The sequence below is a fragment of the Neomonachus schauinslandi genome, chromosome 6 (assembly GCF_002201575.2).
Source record: "Neomonachus schauinslandi chromosome 6, ASM220157v2, whole genome shotgun sequence".
Lineage (NCBI taxonomy): Eukaryota > Metazoa > Chordata > Mammalia > Carnivora > Phocidae > Neomonachus > Neomonachus schauinslandi.
In genome coordinates, this window is record NC_058408.1 from 77,051,628 (window position 1) to 77,076,472 (window position 24,845).

The window sequence follows — 24,845 nt, forward strand, 5'->3', positions numbered from 1 at the left end:
TTCTTTCTTTCTTTCTTTCTTTCTTTCTTTCTTTCTTTCTTTCTTTCAGCTCATGGCTCAGATAGGTTTTTATTTATACTGTTGAGGTCTATGGTCAGGCAGTTACTACAAACTCAATTTCTTCTACATTTCTTAAAGCAGTTGTCTTCAATTTATGGTCAAGGGAAAGCAGAGGGAGTTTGAAAAGAAACCAGTGTATTTTATAACGAGTCCTATGGAAGATTTTCAGTGGACAAATAAAGAATGGTTGTTTAATGTCTAATTTAATCATTTTCCTTAAACCGGCCTCAGAAACATGAAATGGGTTTTTTTAATGGGTTTTACTTCTATCACAAAGCACTTGAAAAGTTTTTAAACTGAAACAAAATTATGAAATGTAATTTAAAACAAGAACAACCTGGAGGGAAGAACACCAATTTGTAAGTGATGGCAAGATGGGGAGGCAGAAATGAAATTGACGCGCGGAGCCCAGGAGGGCCACAGGGAGATGAAGAGAGTCTCCTCGTGTCCATCTCTGATGTATGGTTACCACCCCTAGTGGTAAATGAGAGTTTAATTTAGAAAAAGAGGTTTTATTTCTCGCCCTAAGTTTAGAGGGGGAAAGGTGAAATAGTGAGAGGCAAAGGGGACCCAGGATTTACTTTACTTCTAAATAGCTCTTACAGTGGACCTGTCAGTATCTCAAAGGAATCTCTCCGAAGGCTTCCAGAATGCTAAAGGGAAATCAGATGACTATGAAACAAACGGCAGTTGGAGAAAATAGCCAACATTTAAGAGATGTTTAAAAACCTGAATAAGGAAATCCCCCACTTGAAAACCCCTAGTGAGCAAAGTGCCTTTTGGTAAATTATCTTGGGTCCCAAAAGTCCCTAAATGAGCACATGTTTTATACTAGGTACTGAAGACTATTACCTTATGATGAAAAATAATAAAAGGGCACACAGAAAAAGTGGATCCAGAAATAAAAAGCAAGTCGAAACCAAATTTAGGACAGTGAATCTCTTTCTTCTCTTTAAATAGATATGAAGAGAGAAATTGACCAGATGATGTGAAATAAAAAGTAATTCTTGAAAAAATAAAGTCTCTCCTTATTTTATCACCTAAAACAAGCATTTTGTATTTTACTTATGGCCTCTTAGTTTTGTCTACACCGGTACATAGTTGCATGTTTGTTCAGTGCTGTTTATAGTCTGCTTTCTGTCATTTCTCGGGGACACAATTTTTATTTTATAATTTTTATTGGATGCATTTACAGAGAGGGCATATATTTAATGAACTTGAATTTCTAGAATTCTTATCATTTATTATTTTATTTATTCCTTTTTTAAATAATCTATTATTTTAAAGAAACCCATTTCTAATTGTACTGGAATCTGTCTATATATATCTTATTACCAAAAAAAAAATTATTTGTAGACCATTGTCAGTATCTTAGTGCATAGTCTTGTATTCTTTTTGCTATCTATGTGGATCTGTTCACAAAAGTGGGAAAACAGCATTTAACTACCTAGAAAGTCCTTTTCATTTTCTGGAAGACCCTTGCTTTAAAAAGAGAAATGAAGCGCCTTTAGCTTCTTAAGTAAGTCTCTTGAATTCAGTCTTAAGGAGGAACAAATAATTCAATCTACTTGCCAACCTCTATTTTCTTTGAAGTGAAATGAAAGTAGTAAAGCTCTAATTAGAAAGAAACTGATCATTATAGGTTTGGTAGCTCCACCTTCGCCAGAAGGAAATGAGCTAGTTCTCCCCTTTGATCTCTTCTCTCTCTTCTTGTTTTGGAATGGACTTTTGTGCAACCAAGCCACTCCCATCTTGGGCACTTAGAAACAGCGGTCTATGTTGGGCGAGTGGCCCAAGTTCCACTAAGTGTAAGGATGATAGTGAATTTACTGTGGATTTAGGCATTTTGAGCAAGGCCAGCCTAATAAATTAGCAAATCTGACTGCAGCTCACTGGGCAGATATCCTCAGCCCAGTGAGGCAAGCAAGCCTACTGTAGGTTTGGTTAAGCTGCAAACTGGGATAAACTTGCAAAATTAGAATAAACTTGGCCACGGAGTCATTAATGACAGACTGTCCTTTGGTCAAGTCATGAAAGATTCTAGATTTACTCACTTCTGTGTTCCGGGAGGCCATAAAAATATAAGATGTGAGAAACATCGATACTTTTTGATTTCAGAGGCCAGAGATCTTGGGAGAGAGAGAGAGAGCACGTAGGTTATGCTCTTGCCCCTTGCTGATGACTGAGCTTTGGTTTTTAGCCATCCTCACAAGAGAATCCTTGGTCAAAGTAGACTTTTTTCATATGGGTGTCTTAATAGATTTAGGCCTGATTTCAAACATTGAGCAGACACTGCCCCAAACTATGTTTTGTTTTGTTTTTTTTAGCCCTCATGGTATTGACACATACAGTAAATATATATGTAAGTACCTATTTTTAATATTAGTTGCTACCTAAATGTTGTAGGATTTTGGTTTCTCTTGAAAAATGGGAGACCTGGGCCCACATGCCACATGGCCCCCACTCGCCTGCCCTTTGGTCCAGGTGGCCCTCTCCATTTCGACGAGCCTCTCCTCCCCTATTGCTTATGATACATGGACACCTCGGTCCTGTGCTACTTCTTTGCCCCCCACCCCCCGGGGCAGTGAAGGACTCTAGGCTCCCACTATCTGTTTCCTCCACCAAAGATGACTTCTCTTCCTTCAGGCCTATTTTTGGGAAGGGTCATTACTTCTTCACGAGAAGTCATCTTCTGATTTGCAAGTGCGGACCACAGAGGCTGTTGGTCTGTAAACCTCTTCAGCTCCTCACATGTAAATATAGTGGCCTGCTGCCCTCAGATCGTCCTCCAGCTGGGCTGTCTCCAACTGTGGTGAGCATCCGCAGAACTGAGGACTTGCTGAAGATGATCTCAGAGACCCTGATTCTATGTCTGTGGTGGGACCTGCACTATTTTTTTCTTTTCTTTAATGCATCACTACATGATTCTGAGGTCTGTCACAGTTTTGAAGACTATTTTTCTAACTCTAGCACCAAACTCAAAATCTAATCCCAGGTAGAATTTTCTAGATTCCCTCATTTTCTTTTATGTATTGCTTGATAACTCAGAGGTCTAGCCAGTCCCTTATGCCCACCTCCTCAACTCTGTCTCTCCTGGTCTCCCCAGAAACTGGCCTTAAGAAAGAAAGAAGACACTCCAGGCATAAGATTACCATGCGTATTTTTATTTACACATTTTGAAAAAAATAAGAGGGAATGGAATCTTCACTCATCTCTTTCATGTAGAAAAATTTCTTTTATTTCTCTGTATTTCAGTGTTTCAATAATGCACCTACTATGAAATGTCACTACTATTTCCTTATATTTGACACACATACAGTAGAGATGCCTTTCATAGTTGGAAATGGCCTTTTTAGAATTTCTTTCTTCTTATATGTTCTAAATAGCTAAGAGTCCAAACAGCAAGCAAGCAAGAAGAATTAGCTGAGCTTTATTTCTTCATTTATGTCCTCAGCAGCAGAGGACAGGGCTCAGTCTTGAAAAAATTCACGGACTCTTCAGGCACCTGTTAGTCATTCTTAACATTCTTGCATTTTTCACTGCCTTGTGTCTGGTTTTCTATTTTTTTTAAATTTGCTGCTTTTAAAAATTATTTTCCTGTTTGCTTCGAGCTTCAATAAGAACAGAAAAAAAAAGTGATTTTTTTTTTTTTACTTCCTTTTCAAATCCTAGCTCATCTCTCTCAAGGCAATTGATTCTTCAGTGTAATCCAAAGGTAGTCTCAACTTCTTCCAATAGTTTGCTTAATTCAGGCACTGAGATGTTACTCTCTTTGTAACTGCCACGTGAGATCTCCAGCACTTTTGAGTCCTAGGACCGGGCGGACAACTTGTCAACCCAGGGTGAGGTACGTGGTGGGGGGCGGTCTTCAATTTCTGGGTCTGGCTCTGCCTGCTTCATTTCTTGTATTGAGTGAGCTGGTTGGCTTTGAAAAGTGACCCATCCCCGATGCAGATAACTAATGAATATCCAGTTATTCTCTCAATTCCTCATCAACTGATACAAGGGGCAAACTCTCTTGTAGCCCTGTCACCGAGTTTCAAAGGGAGCCAGTGCCGAGATTCTAGTCTAGGAAGACTTGGGTTTCTATTTGTACATTTCAGACCCCTACCCCTGCAAGAGACTGCAGTCCCAGCAGGCATCGTGGCTGTTCTCAGAAACTCAGCACCTGAATTGGAGGAAGGGAAGTGTAAACCCCACTTAGTTCCGAGCTGCAGACCAGGGGTGCAAAGTTTCCGCATCCCTTCCGTGCTAGCCAGAACCCCAGCCTTGGGGCCCTGCTGCAGCCTTCTTATACTTGGGACTGACTGCTGGTTCTCAGAGAGTACCTGCCAGACCCAAAATATGCATTTGCTTTGAAGGTTCTTTTTTTTTTTTTTTAAAGGTTTTATTTATTTATTTGACAGAGAGAGAGAGAGACAGCAAGAGAGGGAACACAGCCAGGGGGAGTGGGAGAGGGAGAAGTAGACTCCCCACTGAGCAAAGAGCCCAATGTGGGACTCAGTCCCAGGACCCCGGGATCATGACCTGAACCAAAGGCAGACGTTTAACCAACTGAGCCACCCAGGCGCCCCATGAAAGGTTCTTTGTATAATTAACACTCAGGCTTCTTGCCAACAACTAACTGTCTGAAAACAAATTGAGTTGTTTGTGTGCCTAAATGGAATAGAAATAATTAGGAAACTAATTTACAAACCTAAAACAGAGCCCAGGTCCGGGTCAGAGGTGCCAACTTCTCCCCTGGCCTTTCCTCATTGTGGATTATTGGACAAGTCATTTCCCGTGCTCATTTTCTGTGCTCACCTTCCTCAACTGTAAAATAAGACAGTAAGAATTCCTCATGCAAAGCCTTCTTGTAACTATCACGAGGAGAAATACACATTAAGGAACTTTGTAACAGGCCAGGCACAGGTCCTGGGGGAAAGGGAAAACCGCCTCCAGGGCCTGGCGCTCTCACTTCACATTTTCATGGGTGAGTCAGGAGAGAGAGAAGCACATTTTCTGACTTGGAGAAAATATTAACATCCTGTAGATAACGAAAGACCCAAGATGGTCCATTTTTTTAAAATCTATCTTGCAGCTGAACAGGTGCGTCTGTTCCCTCCCCTGCTCTGACATTCCAGGAGTCCACGAGACTGTGGCATCTAGGGTTAAGGTTGGCCATATAATCCCACCATGCCTTCCATCGGCAAGATACGAATGACTTGTGAGGCTCAGGAGACGGAGATCTTTATTTATCCTCACAGCTAGTTGCTAATGATGGTTTTGCTGAGGACCTGAGGTTCTTCCCCATTTTGGTCAGGCCAAGTTCTTCTGGGTATGACCCTCCTGGAAAGCCCTTTCCCAAAAGCCAGCTCTTACCCACACATTCCCTTCACCGCGGTGCGCAAACATCCTCTCATTCGGTGGCCTTCCCGGACCACGCTTTCTAACACAGCCCTACCCCACCCTTCAAACTCTCCATGCCCCCTAAGCTTGCTTTATTGCTTTACCCAGCTCGTATCCCTCCGGGACAGGGTGCCTATTTCTCTGGTTATTCATCTCCCTGCATGTGATGCTTCATTTCATGTGTCATCGTGAACTCAGGCGTGAGCTCAGACATCGGCTCAAACGTTATCCTGGATGTTTTCGTGAAGGTGTTTTTTGTTTCTGTTTTTGTTTTTTGGTGCTGTTGTTTTTTGATGAGATCAACATTTAAAGTGGTAGACTTAGAGTAAAGCAGATTACCCTCCCTAATGTGGGTGGGCTTCATCCAATCAGTTGAAGGCCTTAACAGCCTAGAGACTGGGCTCCCCTGAGGAAAAGGAAATTCTGCTTCCAGACTGTCTTTGGACTTGAACTGAAATTCTTCCTGACTCTCCAGCCTGGTGCCCTATCCTATAAGATTTTGGACTTACCAAGTCTCTCCCCCAGCTCTCTCTCTCTCTCACACAGACACACACCCTTTTGGTCCTGTTTCTCTAGAGAACCCTCACATACCTCACTTACATATAAACTCTATGAGAGCAGAGTCTATGTCTGCTCACTGGGCTGTTCCCAGGCACCTGTCTGGCACATAGTAAGTGCCCAACAAAGTATTCACTCAATTAATTAATTTGATTAATGGATTGGTGAATATTCCCAGCAGAATATACAATTGAGGTTTCTCTGACTTTTTCATCCTTAGGATGATGGAGATGTAAAACTATTTATTCCTCATTTTTTCCCATTTGGTGATCATCTGACTTAGTTTATTCACATTTTTCAGACCTTTAATTTAATCAATTTTCTGGCCTTTTCAGCTTTTCTGAAAACAAGTTTTCTGAGCATTCAGATCATTTCATCCTTTGTGGGTTTCCTGCCTTGTCACAGTCAAATTGCCCCAGTTCCTGCCTGGACGGTTTGGGTTAAATCTTTGCATATTGCAAACTTGAGTTAATGCAACAATTACAAAACAAATACAAGCTCTATGGAGCATCGCCTGCCTCACCTTATGTAACAGCCACCACGTGCTCTTCGGACCAGCTTTCTTTTTCATACTTGAAGTGAGTTTTTGATGCTGAACTAAGTAAGAAATGTTTCCAGAAATTCAGCTCCATGAAGCAGACGTGATCAGACATGAGACGAGCTTGGTGCCGGTGTCTGCCCTTTGTGGCCAGTGATGCTCCTGTCTTTCAGCATGCTGCTGAAATTCTGGAAATTCCTCAAATTCTGGATGGATTTTGGGCAGAGGATTTTGATTCCCTCTGAAAAACTTCAAAACTAAAACAAAACGAGGGAGAGTATACATTTGTCTTAGACAGCTTGAGAAGGTCGACTGGATGCAGAGTTTTCCAGAAATAGCATCAGTGTCACAATCCGCAAATATAAAATGTGCTACTGTCTTCAGCACTCATCACCTAAGCCAGAAACTGTGGACCTGCTCATAATATTGTCTCAGGAATCCTGGATGGAATTAGAACACCAGGGAGAATAAGGCCCCCCGGGGCCATAGGAGATACGTGCGCGTGCGTGCGCGTGCGTGCGCGCGCGCGCGCACACACACACAGACACATACGCACAGGATTGGGTGTCAACTTTCTGTGCTTTTTTTCACTGGTCAATTTTGGCCTGCCCGATCCCTATCAATCTCTTCGGAGTTTAAACCTGTTGCATTTTCTTCAGTTTCTAGTGAGACACCAGAATTGAAAGAGGAGAACAAGTAATATCTCCCTGTTAACCCCCTCTTCACAGCAGTGGGAGTGGCGACAATAGAAAAGAATTGCTTCTACTCAGGTTGCTTAGGTTCAGTTTTCCATTATCCGTTGCAAACAGGACTCACTGGTCTCTTCCAACTATGGAGAGATATTTTTTTTTAAGATTTATTTTATTTGGGAGAGAGAGACAACATGGTGGGGAGGGGCAGAGAGAGAGAGAGAGAGAATCTCAAGCAGACTCCCTGCTGAGTGTGAAGCCCAAGGCGGGACCTGTTCCCAGGACCCTGAGATCATGACCTGAGCTGAAACCAAGAGTCGGACACTTAACCAGGCGCCCCTGGAGAGATTTTTTAATACTTTTCATATGCTGGCCGTATCTGGAATGCTAGCTGGCTGGTATGTGTAATCCCTGATAGAACAACGAGATAGTTATGGAATGAGGATCCTAACGATTTGAAGGATTTTCATTTGAAAGCCCTCCCCGTCTTAGTAGTTCACACTTTGGTATGCTTTCCATCACATTATTACTTCCTAGCGTGCCCAATTCAGTTACTACGCATTAGCTATTATTCTCTGATCTAGAAGAGGAGCTGATATTAACAGGATGAGAGAATTCCTTGCAGATAAAGTAAGAAGTGGGGCACTGTCACCATGAAAAGAGAGATTGATGCTAATAAAGACTTTTGTTCAAAGTTCTTAAGTTCAAAGAAACTTAATATTCCCTTCCTATTACAATCAATGTTACTTGTCTTTTGTAGTCTCAGAACCTGGCACATAGTAGGTGCTCAAGAAATGTCTGTTGGGTCAAAGAGGCACTGAAGCCAGCATATTTAGACATTATTCCTCTGATCTGGGTACCAGTTCCAGGTGTTCTATATGTAGAATTATTCATATTGAGAGAGAGAGCATTTAGCCCGTGGTAAGTTCACCTGTCTCTTGGCTGTAGGGAAAGAACACTGTGAAAGTTGTTTGGAGCCTCGGATGAGTGCTAGCTCTACATTTTGCCGGTGTGTGTACCTGGTTAAGTGGGATATTTTCTTGATGCTTTGGTGTCATTTTCCCTCTTGGAAGGCTGAATTTTAGGGATGCATTTTTAAAGACGTCTGTCCCAGGAGGAAAAGTGGGCAGCCACATCTCCCTCAGCCCTCCCTTTGTGGGGGTCCTATGGTATCCTGTGACCTGACAGGGATACAGGTTTGGGTGACAACGGGGGAAGGGCTGGAAGGGCAGGGGGAGGGACTTCCGTGGTAGTGGTTTCTACATGAAGAACACTTAGTTCCCTTGACTCAGAAGATGCCAGTATTATTACTATACCATAAAGTAGAAAAAAGTAACGTATGCAGTGAAAACTGTGAACAATGACCTTAAGAAAAATCCTCAGTACTAATAGTTTAGATTTCTCTGATGCTTAGCAATAGAATTTACATATTCCACCTAAAATGAGAGATTATTTATACTTACGGTCAGACAGACAAAAAATAGGAAACCAGAGAAAAGAATCAGAGATCATCCCCAAATGCTTCCATACATTTTAGAGGGCTCATTTTTCTAAGTAATTCTAGTCTATAACTCATGAGATAATTCTGACATGATATCACTTAGACCGATATCACTTTCACCTCCAGAAGAAAAGAACCCCAAATAGATTAAAGATTGGTTCTCCACTAAAAGAAGTTCTTTTTTTTTTTTTCTGAGCAAAGGTGAAGAAAATCCCATGAGACTCATTGTATGCTCATTGTATGACAGGGTCTCACCGAAATGTATTCTGTGGCTACCTATAAAAAGAGAAGAAATAGAACATGCTATAAGCTAAGCACCAGGTTTGGGAGAAATTATCACTTTTTATCTTCATAATAACCCTTCAAGACAGAGAGTGCTATTGGCATTTACAGGTCAGGCAACTGAGGGTCAGTTGGTTCTATAATTTGCCTAAAGTCACCGTGTTGGCAACAGAACTGGGATTCACACTGCAGTCATTTTGAAATGTCACGGTTTTGCCTACTTGCCTATGTTGTTCCTCGCTAGAACCTTATGACGATAGCAATAATAATAATTAGTAAATTAACAATACCATTTGTGGGGCACCTATTTATTATGCGCCAGAAATCGCGCTAAGAGCTTTACGTGCATTTAATGGTCACAACAAACCCATGAAGAGGAGATGATTTCCACTTTATAGATAAAACAACAGAGACTCGGAGAATTTAAGTGACTTCACCTCAGCAACAGGGCTGGTAAGGGAGAGTCAGGGTTCGCTTTTGAGCCCAGAGCCCTGGCTCCTACTATCCATGATGCTGTTTCTGGAGTAGTTTGGACTATCACGTAATCAGCATCCTCCTTTTCTGGAGATGTGTGAGCAGAAGGATAGAGCCCCATGCTTTTAGCCTGTGCAACCGCAAACATAGCCATCTGGGGCAGCTTACACCTGTGGTCCACGTTGTCTAGTTGGGAAGTCAATACAATTCTCCTCATGCTTTGCTTTAACAGATACTTACCTCCATCGCTGGACCGTGGCCTAGAGGTGTTAATGCTCAAGCAACGGCTATCAACTCCAAAGTGTTGAGATTGCGCAAGAACATCACCATAAGGGAGGCTGGGTGCTCGGAAGGCCTGTATCGTGGGAGCACATTCTGCTGTCAGCCATGTCCTCCTGGTATGTTCCATCAACATCCAGCAATTAGCTTGATGATCCGGGTGAGGAACAGCATACAGTAATAATGGAGAGAAGAGTTTACAGTGCTTGGTTCTGCATTATAGCTTTACTGGGAAGAAAAACAGGCAGGAAATTACTTTCCCAAGACTAGTTGAGTTCAGCTTTATCCTGCTTATAGTAGAGATGAAGAAACGGAATTCACAAATGACATGTGCCCCTGAAGTGAGAGGCTTTCTCTCTTCAGCTCCATTTTTCAGGAGCCAAAGAAGACTCCTTTGTGGATATTAAAGCTTATCACAACAGAACTGATTAAAATGTATCTGCATAATCATGGAGCTCTGAAAGCAAGGGACCTGCCCCCCCCCCTTAAGAGATGTGTCTAGCAATTCCCTTCAGTCAGAAGGTCTCTGAGGGCTGCAAAATACATTTGCATTTTTGCAGCTGAAACTAGATGAGCTAGAAAAGCAATGGACAAAACCCAACAAATTTTTAACACCAGTATCTTGAAATGTAAACCAATTTCAGATCAGAAATCCTTCAAACACTGGCAAATTAGAAGCTTCGCAAAAGGCAGTGGCGCAAACCCCTTTTTTCAACATGGAGTAGAGTTGACTTACCATCTCATACAGATATGACTCCCTCTGAGCTGCCTGGTGAAGTACGAGATAAAGGGAAAAAGCACGTGGGGTGCAGCTGTAGATGAATAGAACCATAAAGGACTGTACACAGTAGGTTTTGTGGTGAGCATCCCAGGCTTCCAGCACTCAATCAGCTAAACAGGCTTAGGTCCTGTTTATAAAGATTCTATCAGTCTCCCTTGGCCTCCTGTGCAGTTTTGAATAACCCTCACGGAAAATCTCCCTTATAATCCAACCCATTTATACTTAAGCCTGTATACATTTACTCTTCTCCAAAAGGAAACAGAGAATGGCTTCCTGGCCTTTTAATAAACTTGCCAAACATCATCTATTTGCCTGAGGACTTAAGGTCCTTCCTCATATTTGTAAAACTTAAAATGCAAATTCAAACAAAGATAATATGCTTTGCCCTTCAAACTGTCAAGGATTTTTGTCTGTTTGCTTTTCTCTTTTCTCTTTGCTTTGTTTTATTTTCACTGAAGAAGTGCTTTCAACCCTGGTGGGTTTGCTTTTGAGATAAGAACTCTCATTAACCATAATTGGAAGGTAAATTGTTACAACCGTTTAAGAAAGAAATTTGGATACGTGGGTCAAAAACTTGAAAATGTTCATGCCTATTGATGTAGTAATAAATTTATGGGGAGGATGTCTTTAAAAATAGTCAAAGGAAAATATTGTATGCATGACGTTCCACTGTGATACTCAGTGATGTGGGATTGATTAAGTACATTTTGGAGTGTGCAAAAGTTGAATGTCTCCATCAATTCTATCATGTTTTCTCATGTATTTCTGACAAAAGCCTCAATGTATAAATTCCCTGAAGGAATTTTATTTTTTTTGAGAGAGAGAGCGCGGGGGTGGGGGTGGGGGGTGGGGGTAGGGAGAGAATTTCAAGCAGGCTCCACGCTGAGGAGCCCAATGCAGGGCTCGATCTTACAACCCTGAGATCATGACCTGAGCCAAAACCAAGAGTGGGATGCTTAATTGCCTGAGACACCCCAGGTGCCCCCCGCCCACGAAGGGATTTCTAACTGATCTGCCTGCTGGACTAACTGACTCTCTCTGTTCCATCTCTAAGAATCCTGGGTGGTGTCCAACGCACGCTACTGCTCTTTCTGCCCCTATTCTCTCTTGTTGAATTGTAGGCTTATCACTATTCAAATTGCTTCCGAGTCTTTATGCTCATTGGTGTTGTGATATTAATATGTAATTTAATTAACTAGTACATAAACCAATGCTGTACGAATACAGAGAAAAAGACAGATTTTACTTCTATGAAAACTCCTTTGGATCCTTGGAGGATTTCAGTCCAGGTGAGCTGCTAAAAGAATTGTTGATGAATGAGATGAGATCAAAATAAATGGAAAAAAACACAAAACCCTTGAAAGCCTGTCATACAAATTATTGGTATCTGTAAGGGTTTGTTTCCATCAAAAAGAAAGGAAGAGGGGCGCCTGGGTCGCTCAGTCATTAAGCGTCTGCCTTCGGCTCAGGTCATGGTCCCAGGGTCCCGGGGTCCTGGGATCCAGCCCCGCACTGGGCTCCCTGCTCTGCGGGGAGCCTGCTTCTCCCTCTCCCACTCCCCCTGCTTGTGTTCCCTCTCTCACTGTGTCTCTCTCTGTCAAATAAATAAATAAAATCTTTAAAAAAAATAAAAAAAAGAAAGGAAGAAAGGAAAGAAGAGAGGGAGGGAGAAAGGGAAGGGAGCAGGGAGGGAGGAAGAGAAAGAAAAACAAGAAGGGAGGCATTTTGAATGTCACCTACGTGAGGAAGAATCTGGAATTTTTATTACTTTTTCCTACGCCACAAGACTGGCCAATAATTACAGTTACACTTCGTAAATTAAAATACTTACAGTATTTTTTTTCAATGATGGCCTACGTGAAATGACATTTTTGATTAATGGATCAAAAAGGCCTCATCACATCACCTTATCTAATCGGAAGGATTCTGTGGTACACCGCATACAGTACACACGCGCACACACATGCATATTACATGCACATATGCTCACATGTATGCATGGGGGTACACACATAGGAATGCGCCAAAACAATAACCGTGGCTCTCTCAGTGTGGTTGACATACAGGTGCTTTTTATACTTCCCGAACTTTTCCAAATTCTCCACATTGAGCATGTGTACTATTACACTCAGAAACAAATGTATTGTAAAATTTTATTTTCAAGAAAACAAACACTCAGGGACGCCTGGGTGGCTCAGTCGGTTAAGCAGCGACTTGTGATTTCGGCTCAGGTCATGATCTCAGGGTCCTGGGATCGAGCCCCGCCTCGGGCTCCGCACTCAGTGGGGAGTCTGCTTGAGATTCTCTCTCTCTCCCTGCCTCTCCCCTGCCCCACTCTCTCTTTAAATAAAAAAAATTAATTAAAAAAGAAAAGAAAACAACCACATATTTTGATAAATATTTTGATAAATTGAGATTATGTACGTTGGAGGAGAGATAGCCCTGTGTTTACTGTCATGCCGTACGCATAGCTCTAGGCTTATTCTGCAGGGTAATTCGTTAGAGGGGCCAGTTCGTGTAGAAACCAGTATAATACGCCTGGCAAGCCAACAAAATTGTACTTTGGCTCGGTGTTCTTAAACACTGCTACGATATTGTACAGCCCCGATGCTCGATGATGCTCGGTATTTGAATTTGGTTCCGGGTTTTCACAACTTACTTTGTGTTCCTGACCCACTATCACCGTCTTTGTTGACTACAATATCATACCTGTTTCAGGTTCATCATTTGCTTATATAGTATTATGTGTTCTCAGAAAGAATGCTAGCAGGTTGTTAAGAAAGTCATTTACCCAGGGAAGAGCATAAATTATTTTTGCCGCACACATGTGTGAGGCAGATTAGACTCGGCCTATTCTTTTTAATTAGTTACACCATGAATAATGAAGGCCACAAGCCAGGCTTTCCTCTTCCCCAAGGCACTTACCACCACTTGACATCAGACATTGATCTGGGCATGACCTGCTTCTTCCCTGGAAACGTGAAGCCCTTGCATACCTAGGCTTTGTCTTCCTTCCTGCAGGATCTCTGGCTCCTAGAAAGTGCCTGACATACAATAGGCATTTAATAAACACTTGTTAAATAAATGAATTTTCAAGAGAAATCATTGTTGTCAACTGCTTATGAACACCAATACAGGAACTCGCCTTATTTGACAAGGGAAGCAAATGCAAATATTATTTACAATCGTGTGGATGAAGGTAACCCACCTGATAATAAATTTTGTCATTAATATGTTCATGCCTTCCCATCAAAACGCACCCTTAATGGCAAAGGAATAGAAAGAGGAATGAATACGAACCTCTGCCCTCCCTTGCAAAGAAAGTTGCTAGAGGCATTTCTTCCAGGTCGTTCTAACCTTTTAAAATATATATATATTCCTATTGCTAATCATCCTGTGTCTCCAGGCATATTCTTTGAGCTTTTGTCTTGGGAGACCTTCTGCCTGGTGACAGGATTTTTACAATAACCTTCTCTCCCGTTGTATTTATGTATCATTAGTCTGACAGTCCTGACTCCCATTTCCTTGTCATCCCTGCATATCTCCCACACGGTTGCATGTCCCTTGCATTCCTCGTGCTCCAACACTTGCTGCATTTTTCTCTTGGGCAGGCACACGGAAAGAGGGTGACTGCAAATCTCAGGAGGGTAAACCAGATTGTGCGCACTGCCAGGAAGGGGAGGAGTTCACAGACAAGGAGCATTTTTCTGATAAATGCAGAAGATGTGGAATTTGTGATGGAGAGCAAGGTAAGTGCCTTAAAAAGCAATCAGAAAGACCAATCATGGTACTCCATGATTTGGAGCATAATACATATACAATTTGAAATTGGGACCTACTCTGATGCTATGAGCCATAGAGGAAAGGACAAGATGGAGCTGGCTGGTGTGAAGCAGGACCAGGTACCGAGCTAATCTCCGGTCTAGACATTTGTGGGTCAAATCTAGGCATTTCTCCCAAGATGACTAAATATGAACCTGGTGAACAGGTTCATCAGCTGCAATCAAAATTGGCAGGGATTTTTTTTTTCTTGCCTTGATTGGTGCTCTTGTTATAGCCAGCAAGAGCTCAGAAGCCTTCTGATACAAGGACAGAGGAATCCAAGAGGTGTATGGGATGCTCCCCCTCTCCCTCCTTCAGAGATCGATTTTGTCCTGATAATTCCAGCTGGGGACTTGAATTTTTATGAACGTCCCAATCTATCATGAGAGCCCAGATTCAAATGTAACAGAAATATTCCCAGTTTCATTTGATATCAAGAAATGCCTGGACATAAAACTTTTCTTGTCCTCATTCAGGCTCTAAAGGAATGTTTGTCAATCGTGGCGGTCCATTAGGATCACACAGGGAGCTGTTGAAAATGTCAGCATTTAGTTCCCACCTCAGAGCCATTAAATCAGAATCTCTAAGTGGGGGCTTTGGCATCGGTCTGACTAAGTCTGGAGTTGGGCCTGATATTCTGCATTTCTTTTTTTTTTTTTTAAGATTTTATTCATTTATTTGACAGAGAGAGCAAGCATGAGCGAGGGGCAGGGGGCAAAGGGAGAAAGAAAAGCAGACTCCCTGCTGAGCAGGGAGGCCAATGCGGGGCTCAATCCCAGAACCCTGAGATCACGACCCCAGCTGAAGTCAGACGCTTCACCGAGGCGCCCCTGATATTCTGCATTTCTAACAGGCTTCCAACTGAGGTCAATGCTGTTGGTCCACAAGCCACGCCCTAAGCAGCCAGGCTTAGAGGAATAGGGGAACTCTTTAAAGCAAAAGTGGGGTTGTGTTGGCTGCTGGACTGTCTGTCCACTTAAAACTCTGCTGGGGTCACCTGTTTTGCTCGTAAACGCTACCCGTGTTGCAAAACGTGTGCTGATTTAAGCGGTAGATCTCAAAAGCTCTGACAGCCCCTGCTCAGCAGCTGCTGTAATTAATAGTCTGCAAACTGGTTTTCTAGGCTTGGAAGTGGAGAGAAACTGTACCCCGACCCAGAATACCAAGTGCAGATGTAAACCAAACTTTTTTTGTAACGTCTCTGAATGCGAACATTGTACCCCGTGCACCACGTAAGTTTTCATCTTTCTTTGATCAAGATGCTAGATATACCTGGACAGACTGTGTCTTCCTAGGGGGAAGCAACACTGGCCGAGAGTCAAGAATTTGGGCTCTAGTCTTGCTTTGCCTCTAAGCCACTAGATAACTGTTCGTTCACTCAAACGTCCAGGCTCCAAACATTTCTTGAATACCTCCTACGTGCTTGTATTCTGCATGCTGCTTACACTAACAAGTGTCACGGGCAAGCCACATTCCTGGCATCAAATGTCTCAGGCGAGAGGCAGAAAGAGACAAGAAAAGCAGTGGTTATGGGGTCAAGCACCAGAAGAGACATGTGCTCAGGCTGTTACGGGTTCTACGGAGAACCTTCCAGCTTTGCCTGAGGGGGCGGGTGAAGGTAGGACACATGACGGGAGTCTTGAGAGAGGAAAGAAAGAACATCCCCAGGTGTGCACACATGGACAGGACATCTCAGGCAGGGGGATAGCATCTGCAGAAATACAGACAGCCATTCCAGAGAGCAGAGTAGCCGGCCAGAGTGTAGTGAGAAGGAACCAGGGCCAGATTATGAAGGACCTTGCCTTTCATGCAAAGGAGCTTGTTTTGGACCCAAAGTTAGAAAACCTGATTGTGCATCTCCCTTTTCTTCTGATTGATTGGGTGATTTTGAGCAGGTCACTGAACCTCTCTGAGCATCCATTCCCTCACTCGTGGGATGCAAACAGTATTCACATCTCCTATCAGCCTCATTTCTGTGAAGTGTAGACTGGGTGATATGTGTTATAAAGTAGCTTTTGCTCCGTAAGATATTGTATGGTACCAACATAAACATTTAGGATTATATTCATGTGCCTCTCCTTAAACTTGTATTTCACCTTGGGAAATGTTTGGGAGTTCACCTAGTTGACTTGTGAAGTAGGGACATGATGCCTTATGTCTCTTATTGACTAGAAATTTAAAATTACGTGCACTTAACCTAGTCTTTCCCTTCTGGCCCCCCCATGGCTGAGAGTGCCTGACGATGGCATAAGTAGGGACTGTGCGGGAGGGACTAATGTGCTAAAATAATAATAATAATACATTGACCCATCAACAACATGGGTTTGAACTGTGAGGGTCCACTTATATGTGGACTCTACTTTCAATAAGTAGAGTACAGCACTGTAAATGTATTTTCTCTTCCTTATGACTTTATTTATTTATTTTTTAAAGAGAGAGAGAGAGCATGAGCAGGGTGGGGAGGTAGGGGCAGAGGGAAAGGGAGAGAGAATCCCAAGCAGGCTCCACGCACAGCACAGAGCCTGACACAGGGCTTGATCTCCCGACCCTGAGACCATGACCTAAACTGAAATCAAGAGTCAGATGCTTAACTGACTGAGCCACCCAGGTGCCCCTTTCTCGTGATTTTGAAGTAACATTTTCTTTTCTTTAGCTTAGGTCATTGAAAGAACACAGTATAGAATGCATGTAATATACAAAATGTGTTAATCGACCGTTTATGTTATCAGTAAGACTTCTGGTCATCAGTAGGCTATTAGTAATTAAGTTTTGAGGGCATCAAAAGTTATACGAGGATATTCAACTATGCGGTGGGGGGGGGGGTCAGTGCCCCAACCCCCACATTGTTCAAAGGTCCACTGTAATAATAGTTCTAAATAGCTCCTAATCTCAATTTAATTTTCTTCTCACCATAACCCTCCTTTGTTATTATAATGTAATCTCCTTGTTATTGATGAGAAAATAGGCTCAGGGTGGTTAAGTGACATACCCAAGCTCACGGAGTTAGGGAATGGGCTGAACCAGGCTATCATTCAGACAATCTGACAATCTGATGGTCCGCAGGAAATCCCAAGGATTTTCCTCTTGAGTGTCATGATCACCACTTGATGCTGAGAGGGGAAGCCTCTGAGGGCTGGGTGGGTAGCTTTCTAAGCAGTATCGTGGGCAGGGGCTTTTACCCAGCCATTTTATTGTTCAGTGGGACTGTTTTGAAATAGCTTTTGGCAGTTTATGATTCTAAGAGCACAGCTTACTACCAATTTTAAATCTTTGTCTATTTCATCCTTTTTCCTATTTGTCAGTATTTTATTACTTTCTTTTAACTCTTGGCATTTTTTTTAAGATTTTATTTATTTATTTGAGAGTGAGAGAGAGAAAGCACAAGTGGGGGCGGGTGGGGAGGAGCTGAGGGAGATGGTCGAGCAGACTCAGTGCTGAGCATAGAGCCCAATGCAGGACTCGATCCCAGGACCCTGAGATCATGACCTGAGCTGAAGGCAGACGCTTAACTGACTGAGCCACCTAGGCACCCCAACTCTTGGTATTTTATAACAAACGTAGTTATTTAGGATATTTCTCATCCAAACATCCAAATTATGTTATGAATTTGTACCAGCTTTAGACGCTTATTCTAGCAATATTTGAGGGATGATGTTTCCCGGAGATGCAAAGATGAATAAAATGGTGCTGGATTTAGAGTGTGTCATTGTAGATGATCAAGGAGTCAGTCCACCAGGCTTTTTGAATTTCCTCTGTATTTTTTTAAAGATTTTATTTGTTTATTTTGAGACACACACACACACACACACACACACACACACATGCATGCAAGTGGTGGGGGGAGGGGCGGGGGCAGGGGAGAGAGAATCCCAAGCAGACTCCACGCTGAGCTGGGAAACCCGATGCGGGACTTGATCTCACGACCCTGAGATCATGACCTGAGCCGAAATCAAGAGTTGAATGCTTAAACAACTGAGCCACCCAGTTGCCCCTGTTAGTTTTTGTTTTTTGATTTTTTTTAGGTGTGAACATGGAATCCTTGAGAATTGCACACCAACCAGCAACACCAAATGTAGAGAAGGTTATTATTTCTTTTTATGATTATATCCTCCTTTCTCTCATCCCTACTGTAAAATATGAAGAAAAGCCAATCTCTTTTGAGTCTTTGAGAGTACTCTGTTTAATCTTAAAGATTGCTTATTTTCACATTCAATGTTCAATGTTTCTACCTACAGGATCCAGCTCCAAACTTCTGTGGTTTTGTGTCCTAATCCCGATTCTAATGTCTGCACTAATATGTTGGTGTAAGTTCTTACTTTGTTCAAACCACTGCTGATTGAAATAACTTGGAAAGTAGTTATTCACAAGAATTCCCCTTTGTCTCCTACCCATAAGAAAGCTCCTGCCAGGTAGGTAGCTCTATTATATTGTTAAATTCCCGCCGCTGAGTGCACCCGAGAGCTGATAAGACCTAGATGATATCATCCCTCGGCTACTGTTTTTGAGCAGTCATTCTGGAGCTCGGAATGGTTATTCCCATCCTCCGTATGAACAAGGGTAGGTTTTCACCCCGGCAGCAGCTGAGTGGGTCAGGAATCAGAAGGAATCCTTGACTGCTCATTGAGATGGCCCCATAAAGAACACGAGAAGAAAGGATCTTCCTGGGAAAGAGTGCGGGGAACACTTGATAAGTTCATCCCCTCTGTGCCTCCTCTCCCTTGTTCAGACTCCATGGTTTTTATGTTTTTACTATTATTTCTCCATCTTAACTTAAAATACTGTGGCAATAGAACTTATGCTAGGGTTACTTAGCAAAGTCAACAGGTAAGCCCAAATTGGGCATAATCATGATGACCATAGAAAAACTCGGAGGCATCCAGTTTTTCCTTTTCGGTTGGAACCCATCACTGCTTCTCCAGATCAGGTGAAGATAAGAGGTCGCCTTGCCTTTAGAGGCTAAAAATACACACTCAGTGCTTAAACACGATCATCATGCTTGGAGACGTGTCCTTTCTTTCATTTATACTGACTTCAAGGCATACACGCACTGAGTGTGTATACTGTAGGGATTTGTGAGCGTATGTACTTGAATTTCTGGGCCTTGAATGCCAACTTTCCATATCCTGTGGCTTCTGAGTCCTGCCGCAGGCATGCCCCCCAATTCCATTCTGGTGACAGGGAGTAGTGGTGGCCATATGATAAGTCAAAAGCCAGCTTCAGGCTAGGCCAGTGTGTGATCATGGGATGGCCAATTAAAATGTGACATATCTCTAGAACATTTGACCTCACGGGGTGGGATTTCTAAAATCAGGACAATGCTGCCTTTTGCGGTGTTGGTCACTTTAAGTTTCAGTGAATTTCTCCTTCCTTCTCCCACTTCTCATAGTGCGAGAGTCTGTTCTCACAGGCTTCCTACAAGGCTGAGACCTGAGTCTGACAGAAATGTCTTTGATCTTCCAGGGATGTTAAGATGGCGCAGGAATAAAAAGAATGAAGACCCTGGATACATAGCCTCAACTACTGTAGGTGTTGAAACATGCATCCACTTTCTTAAGGAAATGGAGAAAGTAGCAATTCAGTGTTTTATTTGCTCCTTGTTTTAAAACAAACATTTATTGTGAGTGCGTGTGCATGGGTTAGAGGGGCATCAAGAACGGACGAAGATTTGGTGCCCAGCTTATAGGAAGCTCCTACACAAATAGCATGAGAATTAATTAACAAAGAATATGAGAGTGCTAAGTTAATATTCCAGCAAGGCTGGAACTTTGCAGAATAAAAATTTGAATGGGAAAAGAATCCTTAATCACGTCATCTAGCTAATTTTATACATCAAGCTGCTGATTGTACTTCCTTCAGTATTAAGGAAGAATTAGACAATTACATTTAGAATATTATAAATATATGTTTATTTATCTTGCTCCTTCCCTCCATTTTCTGTCTCCCCCAGGAAATGATGCCGATAAATTATGCAGGTAAGGCTTCTATCATTGTGTTTCACGGAGACGGCTTCCTAGGGAGTTAACAGGCCAATTTCAGAGTAAAACAATATTGCTAATTTCAGTGATATATTGTGGGGGGTCTCTTCCTTGAGATTATAGCTCATTCTGCTCACCATCAAGGGTTTTATCAGACAGTGTGTTTGACTGCATAACTAACACTCATAGTTAAAAATAAGCCGGGGAGCAATAAAATGCCGTATTCTGAGGCTTCAGAGCATTTTCCTTCACAAACAGGTGTATTATAGAATTCCTGCTTAAATTGATTTAGGGACTAAATAAACTGAATTGTAGACTTAATTATTACTGGTGTATTCCTGGTTCTGCTGTATTCCACGATTCTATTCAGGTCTGCTTCTCTCTACCTGTGAGTCAGAGAGAAAATCATAAAGTCTTTGCCTGCCTTTTAGGTTTGTGGGTCACTGATCATCAGATGCATAAAGAACATTAGAGATGATCTTTTCCAACCCTCTTATTTTATAGCCAAGAGAAGAAGATAGAGAGATGTCATATATCTTGCCCACGTCATAGAGCAAATTACTGGGGATCCAGGAGGGGTTGGGATTAGAACTTGGGGGGGTTCTGTTTTCATTTTTCCCCAACCAGTTCTTCCAATCTCTAGGACTTAACCAGTATAGAAGAGAAATAAACATGGTTTTCAATAATGAGAATTTCATTTAGCAAAACAAATTTTCAGAGACTGTCCTCTATTTTTCAGACATCGACCTGAGTAAATATATCACTAGTATTGTTGAACAAATGACAATAACTCAAGTCAGAGAATTTGTCCGGAAGAATGGTATCAACGAAGCCAAGATAGATGAGATCAAGAATGACAATCTCCAAGACACAGCGGAACAGAAAGTCCAACTCCTCCGTAATTGGTACCAACTCCACGGGAGGAGAGATGCATATTGCAATTTAATTAGAGGCCTCAGAAAAGCTAATCTTTGTGCACTAGCAGAGAGAATTCAAGAAATGATCCAGAGGGACATTACTAGCTAACTTGAAAATGGAAACTTCAAACATGAAAGTAAAAGACAAAGCTTGGCCAAAAGCGGAAAACAACTAACTCAGTCCTGAGTATATACGAGTCAATAGAAAGAAAAATTAGTGTTTGAATAAGTTCTTACTAGCTGTGAACTGTAAACATTGCTTGGCTTTTTAGAGGGTGTGCATTTCATGTGTTAGATTTGTAGAGCTAATATGTTTCATTTGTTAGATTTGTAGAGCTAATATATTTCATTTGTTAGATTTTAATATGTTTACAGTTCTAAAGTTCTCAGGATTCAGATCTCAAGGATGTTGGGAAGAAAGACCTAGTTAAAAGGGTTGTCATGTTATGTGTGCAAATTGCATACAAAGGACAAAAGATTAGGAACACGCTCTAGTATCTAATGGGAGGGTGTGGGTATGAACGGAATTGGTGTACGTGAGTACAAATGTCTACCCGCAGGTTGACTCCGTTCAATGAATCAATAGAAGCTGTGACTTTTGTTGCAATGCCACAATTACTGGAAAGGCGGCTTGGTTTCTGCATTACCTCTCCAGCTCCATGATGACTCTAGAGATTGTACCATATTTGTAAATTTTGCAACTCTGAGAGGAGAGGATCCAAGGCAAGCTTGCATGTACATCTGAATGCAGAATTTGATAAGGGTCTAATCTTTGCACAGATCATTGGCATTTTGGTGTGAAATATTTCAATTTTGAATTCACGCAGGAAATGCAGACTGACTTATAATGCTTGGGTATTTTCTACTTGAATGCCATTTTACTGGATTGAGATAATCCACTTATTTCTCAGTTGTCCAGACATTGTCATCAGGAAAATATTAGTGGGGCATTGTTGCTTCTCCGTTTTCTCTCTGATACGTGTCTTGATTGTACATCCTCACAGCTGGAAGCGCTGTCTAAGAAACATGTAATGATCCCCTAAAAACCAGGGCTGCCCGTAGAAACTTCTAGCCTGTTTTGGATAAACTAACTGCTCTTCCAGAAGGTGGCTTTGTGGCATATCAGGAACCCATGAACACACCAAAGTTGATAACATAGATTCTTATTTTGTCGTGTTCCTCACAAAATGCTCAGTCACTCCCCATGTGTCCCTCTTGCACTACAAATGCAGCTCGTACACAGCAAGGGTGAAATCATCTTCAGGTTTTAAGGACTGCCGCTTCCCTGTCGCTTCTGAGACAAACAAGCCCCTCTCCCCACTGCTCCTTCCTCACTTTTTCCATTTAAACACTTCTGGAAGTTTGTATTAAATATGAGTCTTAGTAAATACTATTTATATTTATATAGATGTAAATTGAAGACGGGTACAAACTGAGGCAGATATTTAGAACCACCTAAAGAGCTTCCATTGATGGAAGATCTCTTTTCCTTATGTTTGGAAATATAAAATATTTAATTAAAGTCATGTTTTGGGGCGTTTCTGGTTATGTCTTTTCTGGTGGGGCCTTGCTTTTTGTTTTTGTTTCCCTGTCCTCTAACTACTGCTAAATGTAACCTGTTTATCAATCTCTAATTCTCTCTTGGGTCTCTCAGAAAGTACTTCCTTTCTAAAGCCCTCTTAGTAGTTCCATAATTCCCTCCATAGGCTGTTACTGCCAAGAACACCCCTCCCAAACAGCACCTAATTATTTGTCATGGGAGGATATATTACAACAGGATTATATGTCAGGCACTGAATGTGGATAAGAAAGTAAATATTTCAAAGGGTAGGTTTTATTGGTAAGAAAGCTAAATGGGGATTTTGAAAAATGTTCCTTCCTGCATACTTTCCATTCGGGCTACAGAGATAGACTACTGGACTATCTCTCTCTCTTTTTTTTTAATGCAATTTTTTTAAGAGTTTATTTGAGAGAGACAGAGAGCATGAGCAGGAGGAGGGGCAGAGGGAGACGGAGAAGCAAGGGTGGAGGGGGAGCTGAGTGGGGAGTAGTGAGAAGCCTATCCTGGGGCTCGATCCCAGGACCCCGAGATCATGACCTGAGCCAAAGTCAGATGCTTAACTGAGCCACCCAGGCACCCCAAATTAAATGTTAATAATATATTCTATTTAACCAATTATTCCCAAAGTTTTCTCATTTGAAGATGTAATCAATATAAAAACTACTGAGATAGTTTACATTCATTTTTTTCATACGAAAACCTTCCATGTCTGGTGTGTATCTTACTTATACTTAAAGGCACATCTCAGTTTGGACTAGTCAATGTTCCGAGGTTCAATATGGCTAGTGCCACTGTATCAGATAGCTCAGGTCATATCTTTGTGAGGGCAGGTCGAAAAGCCCTTGACCCCATGGCTGGTTTAGCCGGGCTACTTCCTGGGTCTGCTCATCGAGGTCTCTTCATTCTGATTGGCTGGGACGTCCACATCTTCCATCCCTATGTCAGTTTTAGAAATTATGCTGTTTACAGCGCCCGGTAGTTGGTCTTTGCCCGGCTCTTGGAGACCTAGCCCCACGTGAGCACACAGTGATTAGCCCAAGACTCCAGAGAACCGCTGTACAGATCTCTGGAGCTCTTGTTTCTGAGTAGCTCCTTCCTTCCCAGCACTCTGTACTGCAAAGCCTGGAGCCTCAGCCTCCTGAGCTCCAGTCTCTGCTCCTCAGCTCGAGGAGATGACTGTGCTAGGCTTAGGGTATCCTCCTGGGCTGGAAAGTGCCCCTGGGCGGGAAGTCTGGGGGCTCACAGGGCTCACCTCATTGGTTTCTCTCCCCTGAGAGATCACAGTCTGGGCCACCTGTTGTCCAGTTTTCTAGTTGTAGACAGAGAGCAGAAGGGCAAGTCTGGTCCTCATTATCCTTCATGGCCAGAAGTAGAAGCTTTACTTTGCAAGGTGAAGTCCAGTTAGAGAACATCGCATGCCCACTCAGTGAGTCCCAGCCAAGAACTCTGGGTTCCTTTGTGAGAGAGGGGGAAGCTGGAAGGTCTTTGGTGTTGGTGTGAGGGCTCTTTCCCCCAGGGTTTCACCCGAGCATGACTGCTCACACGTCCACAATCACCTGAGCCATGTTTCTGAGTCTGAGGTGATCCCTGGGTTCCAAATCACCCTCATTCTGGTGAACCTGGTCTGGTCCTCTCTGTGGTGGGCATCCTGGGTGGGAGTGTCAGACACGTGCTGCAGGTTTTGTAGAAGGAGAGGTCAGACCGTAGGGCGAGCCTTGCTTACTCGGTAATGATCTGGCGTACACGTAGAGTTCTCGAACGTCTGACTGCATCAGACGCTTTTTCACTGTTGAACCATCACGTTTCTGTACAACCATCTGGATAAGGCATATAATCAGTGCAATCTGGAGAATTTTCCACCCTCACTCCCGAGTGGCGATTTATCTGGTTATAGAATTTTATACCAGGGGACTTGCAGTTTTCCCTCAGCACTTTGAAAAAACTAATCTACCGTCTTCCCATATGTACGGCTGCTGAAGAGATGTCTGTCGTGGTCTAGTGATGGCACTAAATACCACTC

General features: G+C 42.5%; 1 protein-coding gene across 1 annotated transcript in view; it reads left to right on the forward strand.

Moving 5' to 3' along the window:
* FAS (Fas cell surface death receptor) overlaps window positions 1-22,794 on the forward strand; it is a 25,254-nt gene extending 2,460 nt beyond the window's left edge. The window contains exons 2-9 of the mRNA XM_021696127.1: window positions 9,723-9,888; window positions 14,162-14,299; window positions 15,496-15,604; window positions 18,395-18,453; window positions 18,608-18,676; window positions 19,833-19,894; window positions 20,320-20,344; window positions 21,087-22,794. Coding sequence (XP_021551802.1) covers window positions 9,723-9,888; window positions 14,162-14,299; window positions 15,496-15,604; window positions 18,395-18,453; window positions 18,608-18,676; window positions 19,833-19,894; window positions 20,320-20,344; window positions 21,087-21,373 — 915 coding nt within the window. The 3' untranslated portion in view covers window positions 21,374-22,794. The remainder of the gene's footprint in view (window positions 1-9,722; window positions 9,889-14,161; window positions 14,300-15,495; window positions 15,605-18,394; window positions 18,454-18,607; window positions 18,677-19,832; window positions 19,895-20,319; window positions 20,345-21,086) is intronic.
* The last annotated feature ends 2,051 nt before the right edge of the window (window positions 22,795-24,845 follow it).